Source organism: Protobothrops mucrosquamatus, unplaced genomic scaffold (assembly GCF_001527695.2).
Source record: "Protobothrops mucrosquamatus isolate PMUCROS unplaced genomic scaffold, P.Mucros_1.0 scaffold8336, whole genome shotgun sequence".
Taxonomy (NCBI): Eukaryota; Metazoa; Chordata; class Lepidosauria; order Squamata; family Viperidae; genus Protobothrops; species Protobothrops mucrosquamatus.
Genome location: NW_015394132.1, coordinates 203 through 7289, shown reverse-complemented (window position 1 = coordinate 7289; position 7087 = coordinate 203). Strand labels below are relative to the sequence as shown.

Genomic DNA, 7087 nt, shown 5'->3' with positions numbered 1-7087 from the left:
GACTGACCTAGGGTGAATTTTTAAATAGGGACAATTTTTAATGATTTTAAACAAGACACAGCTACAAATATTTGGTTTTTAATTGGCTTTTATAGGGAAATGTTTTGTATTGTTTTTAATATGCTGTGAGCCGCCCTGAGTCCCATGGGGGAGAAGGGCGGCATATAAGTCTTATTATAAATAAATAAATAAATAAATGATGGGCATGTTGTTCCATTAGGGCGGTAACTCGAGGACTACCTGCAAATAATTCTAAACTTGCGTTGGCGTCAGATCAGGCTTGCGGCATTCCTACACCTGAAGGAACAATGGCTGCTATAGTTTGCCTCTTCTTGTTCTTGAAGGGTTTGCGTCTTTTTAAGCGAAGCAAAGGAATCGTCAGGGTCTTCGAGAGTCAGGTGGCCTACAAATTTGGTATTTTTTATTATATACAGATTATTATTAGGGTATTACTGTTCTTTTTCTTCTTCTCTTTTTCTAGATTCACCCACAGCGAGAATCCACCCCCCTCAAGGAGTCATGAGGGAAGGAGACACCTTAGTTTTGACTTGCGCTGTTAACGGCAACCCACTGTAAGTCCTTCTTCCAGATGGGAAAAAAGCAAATTTTGGACTTATTTTGGTGGCAACAAGAAAGAACCTGGTGCAGAAAACCAGGCAGCTTTGAGATCCTGTTTTGGGGAAAGGAAGTTCATGATTGTGGTGGCTGGTTACCATGCTCTTTAAAAAAAGAAAAGAAAAGAAAAGAAAAAGAGCGATTTTTACTGACATTTATTAAACCCCCAAATCCGGTGCTGAGAAAAGCTGAAATTGGCCACCCCTAACAAATGAGAGAGCTGCCAAGTGAGATATTGGAATATTTTGGGCTTCATCAACCAAGGGTATTGATTATTAGACCAGATCTGCCTCTATCTGCATTTGTACTAAAACAATATATCAGAAACCCAACTTTTCACAAAAGACCCTTTTAATGGGGGAAGCAGTTTCTGATCAGCCAACCTGGGAACCTCGGAGATAACTTGTAGATTTCTGATTGCTAGCTAGCATGGCCAACGGCCATGGATGTGGGATTCTGGAGCAGTGCTTCTCGACCTTAGCAACTTTAAGCTGTGCGGACTTCAGTTCCCAGAATTCCCCAAACAGCATGCTGGGAAGTGTGGGAGTTCTAGTTCTGCCTTAGGCATGAAAGCCGGCTGGGTGACTTTGGGCCAGTCACCAGGAGACAGTGAATTCTAGTCTCACCTTAGGCATGAAAGCCGGCTGGGTGACTTTGGGCCTATCACCAGGAGACAGTGAATTCTAGTCCCACCTTAGGCATGAAAGCCGGCTGGGTGACTTTGGGCCAATCACCAGGAGACAGTGAATTCTAGTCCCACCTTAGGCATGAAAGCTGGCTGGGTGACTTTGGGCCAATCACCAGGAGACCGTGAGTTCTAGTCCCGCTTTAGGCATGAAAGCAGGCTGGATGACTTTGAGCGTCACTCAGTCCAACCCGCCTCACAGGATTATTGTGGGAAAAATAGGAGGAGGAAGAGTTATTAGGTATGTTTGCTGCTTTGAGTTATTTATCAAAATAATAAACACAGGATAAAAATTAAATAAATAAATGTCTCGCCCTATCTGTAGCCCAGGATATAGGATGTCCTAGAATAGAGTTGGGCAGATTTTAAATTTGAAGGCTCTGCCCTTTTTTAAAAAAACTTAAGATTTCAAGGTCCATTAACTGCTTCCATTTCTAAAATAAGATTTTTGGGTTTGAGCGTAGAGTCAAATGCAAAATGGAGGGTGGAGAGGAGACGGTCCAACTATGGATTGCGCTCAAAGTTGCTGGAGTGGAATGCCAAAACACAGTGTTTCTCAGCCTTGACCACAGCTGGCTGGGGAATTCTGGGAGTTGAAGTCCCCTCCTCTTCAAGTGGTCAAGATTGAGAAACTGCCATTACAGATATATGGTGGTCAACTTCAAGACTCACGGAGTCCTGCCACTCCCACTGTGCAAATCTTAATTTCTACCCTTCGATTGGTCAAATTTAAGTGACGGGGTGCAATATTTTTTGTTTGCCCCTGTAAACCAGCAGAGAACCTTTTCGATCTAGCGCAAAAGATCCCAATCTTTTCCAGGCGATGTTGAAGTCAATTTTGACTTCTCTCTGTCTTGGAGCATCAGCTGTTTCAGAGACGGTGCGTGCAGGTGTGAAAAATGAGACATGGGCGATAGCTGTTGGTGGCAGGTGCACCTCTGAGTCACTTTTCTCCTCCGACGATTGGGTTTGGCATGTTTTCTATAACCTTGGTGAAGGAGATGCAATTTGATAAATAAAAAAAAAAGAATAGGCAAAGGGAGGACATGAAACAGACCCTGGCTTGTTCCCTGCCCTGTGTGTCAACAATTCTGGTCTGTATTTTGCTGCTAATGCCAACAGGCACAAGTGGAGAAAAGATGTCTGTCCTGGGCAGATTGGCTTTGAAGATTGGCTTTATTGCATTTAACCAATCAGCAATAGATAATTGCTGGACATGGATATTTGATCCGGGATCAATTTGGCTTAATTTTTTTTTAGGATGATTTTGGATTGAAGCTACAGTAAATTTTTCACAAGTCGATGAGCATAACAGTTTGTTAACAGGGGTTTTGGTGATTTTAATCTTTTTTTTCATTATTACGGATAATCTTTATTATTTTTATATCCTTATATATTATTCGTATCAGTATTATTATTATTATTATTAAATCCAATTTATATCCCGCCCTTCTCCTTGCGGACTCAGGGCGGCTGACAATCGATTAAAATACACAAATAACAATTACAAAATTAAAATTAATTAAAAAGAAATATTTAAACATAGTCCAATTAAAATATAATTAAAACCCCTCTAAAAATTACCCTAGGCCAGTCCTGCAAGATGGAATAACCAAGTCTTAAGGGCACGGCGGAAGGAAGGGAGATCAGGGATGACCCTGATCTCTGGGGGCAGTTCATTCCAGAGGGTGGGAGCTCCCACAGAGAAGGCCCTCCCCCTTGGGGTCGCCAGCCGGCACTGTCTGGCCGACGGCACCCTGAGGAGACCCACCCTGTGGGAGCGTACTGGTCGATGGGAGGTAATCTGCGGCAGGAGGCGGTCTCGAAGGTATCCGGGTCCGATGCCATGGAGCGCTTTAAAGATGATAGTCAACACCTTTCCTGTGAACCATTTTGTCATTGATATAAAATTCTTTTGGCCTGTTTCATAATGGGTGGGAGATTAACATTGATGCATTGTATTAATCAACATTCAATTAGGAAGGATGCTGTAGGTATATGTGTTAACCTTTTTTTTAAGGACACTTTTTTAATGTTGTGGGTTCCTTCCTCTTTTTTCTTTTTTTCAATATTTTGATGTTTTTTATATATTTTTTTAATAAATGGATTTTTTTTTTAAAAAAAAAAGATTCCTCTCCTGGGCATAGTTACCATCCATATAATAAAGCCAGCAATTTCGCCTAAATGCCTGCCTGTCCCATTAGGGTCTTGAGGCCCAAATCCTCAATTTTTTTCCACCCTTTTGTGAACAAGCTGTCCTTGCCGCTCTCCCTGACCCGCCTGACTGATGGGTACAATTCCTGAGCAGAGTTATTACTCAGAGTGCCCCTTGATCCAACTGCTGCCTCACGTGTCCATCCATCACCTGGTCTGGCAGCAAATAACCTTGAAGAGAAAGAGCTGCTGTTTCAAAAGGGAGGTGTGTGGAGGCGGCAAGGATGCTACCCTAGTGGCCAGAAGGGGCTGGGGGGACGGTGAGGCAGGGGCTAATAGATTTTTGGGGTGCCCCTTTCAGGCCCAGAGACATTAAATGGAGCCGAGCGAACGACACGTTGCCGGAGCGGGCCCTGATAGAGGGTGAAGTGCTGACCATCCCCAGCCTCAGCATGCTGGATAACGGCACCTACTCGTGCCACGTGGCCAATAAACATGGACGGTCCTCGGACCAGTACGTGCTGGTGGTTTATGGTGAGTAAGCAAAATCTTCGCAGCCTCCTCAACCCAGAACCCCATGTTCCAGATCTTCCGGCAGTTGTTCCATTTGGTCTTCGTGGTCCCAGACCCAGTTCTCGCACTTGGGCCTAGGACAGGGGTGGGGAACTTCGGCTCTTTTATGACTCGTGGACTTCAACTCCCAGAATTCCTAAGCCAGCATGGCTCAGCATGGAAACCTCTCCCTTTCCCCTCAGCATGGCTGGCTCAGGAATTCTGGGAGTTGAAGTCCATGAGTCATAAAAGAGCCAAGGTTCCCCACCACTGGGTCTCGGACAACTCGCCCCTGCCAATTCGGCGTGGGACAATTTGCCACGGAACATGAGTTACGCCGATATCGCAAAAATAGTGGAATAGAATCATTAAAGAAAGGACGCCAAAAGAGGGACGGGAGGAAAGGTGAAGGACAAAACTTAAAATGTTTTTGTAAAATTATTTTAAATCATTCAATTCAGTTGTTGAATTGTCCTTGGGCGAGTTGTCCCGTTCCATCCACTCCCCAGAGCAGGAATGCATTCTTATGCGACTTACGACAGTACTGAAAAAAAACTGACTCATGACCCATCCTCGCATTAACAACTGTCTCAGCAGCCCCACAATCTCATCCTCAGAATCTAGACACGAGGCAACTGGCCTGTGTTTACGACACCTGCAGCATCCCAGGGTCCTGTGATCTCTCTTTGTGACCTTCCCGGCCTGCTTCCGATCAGGGAAGCTGGATTTGCTTAACAACCGCAGTGATTCATTTAACGACCTCAGGGTTTCACTTAACAACCCTGCCAAAAATGGTCGTACAAAATCAGGCACGAGTCGCTTCACGACCTACCTTGCTTAGCAACGGAAAAATCTGGTCCCAGTATTTCACTTTGGACAGTGGCTGAGTGGAGAAGAAGCGCCTGTTTACAGACACCCCTCACCCCCTGCCCAGTGCCTTTCACATAAAACAGCGGTTCTCAACCTATGGGTCGCGGCCCCATTTGGGGTCGATCGACCATTTCACGGGGGTCGCCAAGCAAGGCTGTCCGCCATTTTTTTGTCCGCCATTTTTTCCCCTTTTCTGGCGGGTGCCTTACCTCCCTTGGGCTGGGCCAGCTGGTGGTCAGCCTGCTCCGTCTCTGCCGCTTGCCAGCTACGCCTCGGCCGGTGCAGGGGGCGGAACCACGCATGCGTGGCGCTCCCGGGCAGGGAAAGTCCTCGACTTACGACCGGTTGGGTAGTCCTCGACTTACAACCGGTTTAGTCCTCGACTTACAACCGGTTTAGTCCTCGACGTACGACCGGTTTAGTCCTCGACTTACGACCGGTTGGGGGTCATGGCATTAAAAAGGTTGAGAACCACTGACATAAAACTAGCGCATGATGGGGGCCACCAGATGGAGCTGACCCCTTTTCACTCTGGGTCAGTCAGCTGTTTTGAGAACCAACTGTAAGCGCATCCTTCCAGGTCAAGGGGAACAGTTTTCTGCTGAGGCCTGAGGCGGAACTGGCTGCTGACTTGGGCCGTTGGTTCGCCGCTTCCAAGAGGGTGGCCACAGACTGGAAAAATGGAGGAGACCCCCCTTTTTTTTTCTTTTTGCAAAGCAGGGCAATTCTTGCAAGAGACATTTCCACCTCCAGTTCCTGCCTTCAGCACCTTCCTTCTCCTTTGCAGATCCTGGGGCTATTGTCGAGGCCCAGACTTCAGTGCCCTATGCCATTGTGGGGGGCATCCTGGCTCTCCTCGTCTTTCTCGTCATCTGCGTACTCATCGTCATGGTCTGGTGCTCCATCCGGCAGAAAGGTTAGTAAGGGGAACCCAGGAGGGTCTCTTAGTGACCTCGCCTCTCACCGCTGGCCAATGAAGGGGAAGCTGGTGTCGTTTTTCAGATTGCTTCCAAGTGGGCATTGCAAGCATGTATTTGGGGTGTTGAGCGTTGGGTTGAGATGCTAAATGCCAGGTGGGACCAGCTTCGCTCGTTGTCTTCCCCCTTGGGAAAGTGGGAAGCAGGACACAGCAGCGCTCTGCAAGCCACCCGGTGTCAGAGTCAAACTCTAAGACATAGAACCAACACAGCCAGGGGAAGCGTCCTAAGACCCATTCACCTGCTCTGCCTTGGCCTCTTCTACACCGCTGTCAGCACCAGCTCTTTCTTCTCCTTGGCACCTGAAGGCAGAAGGAGAAACAATAGATGGAATCTAATCCAGGAGAGAACCAAGCTAGAACTAAGGAGAAACTTCCCGACAGTAAGAGCAACTAATCAGCGGAACGACTTTCCTCCAGAAGTTGTGTGTGCTCCAAACCTGGAGGCTATTAAGAAGAGATTGGACAAACATTTGTCTGAAATGGTATAGGATGCCTGAGTAGAGGGATGGACTAGAAGACCTTCAAGGTCCCTTCCAACTCTGTTATTCCGTTATTCTCACTGTGGTCACTGAATGCAGAGACCAGGTACCACCGAGTGGAAGAAGGTAGTGGGTTGGTGTCCAGTGGTACTCACTGTGACACCATTATTATTATTATTATTATTACTATTATTATTATTATTATTATTATTATTATTATTATTATTATTATTACTACTACTACTACTACTACTATTATTATTATTATTATTATTATTATTATTATTATTATTATTATTATTATTATTGATCATCGCACAGTCAACCAGATGTTCAGACTGGATTTGGCATTTTTGTCTACCTATCGAGTCCTTACCAAGGACCTGGGATAGGCAGATGTGGATGTTTGATGGTATTACAGATATCATCGCAGGATGGAAGCAGTTCCTAGTAAGGCCGCCTTTTGCAATTGACTAATAGTGAATTTGTCAATGCCAATGGTGTTCAAGTGGTGCTCCAGTTGTTTTGGGATTGCACCCAAGGTGCCTATTACTATTGGTACTACCCTTGCTTGCTTTTGCCACAGTCTTTCTATTTCTATTTGTAGGTCTCTGTATTTTGTTATCTTCTCCAGTTCTTTCTTGTCTATTCTGCTGTCTCCAGGCACTGCCACATCAACTATACAGACGTTTTTGTCTTTCTTATCGACAATTGTTAAGTCCGGGGTGTTGTTGTTATTGTTGTTGTTGTTGT

General features: G+C 45.7%; 1 protein-coding gene across 1 annotated transcript in view; it reads left to right on the top strand.

Moving 5' to 3' along the window:
* The window catches only part of LOC107300755 (cell adhesion molecule 4-like), a gene marked incomplete at its 5' end in the record, with an annotated part of 13130 nt that extends 7333 nt beyond the window's left edge, over positions 1–5797 (top strand). Inside the window, 3 exons of the mRNA XM_015830051.1 lie at positions 482–572; positions 3816–3988; positions 5664–5797. Of these exons, the coding sequence (XP_015685537.1) occupies positions 482–572; positions 3816–3988; positions 5664–5797 (398 nt within the window). The remainder of the gene's footprint in view (positions 1–481; positions 573–3815; positions 3989–5663) is intronic.
* Positions 5798–7087: the final 1290 nt, after the last annotated feature.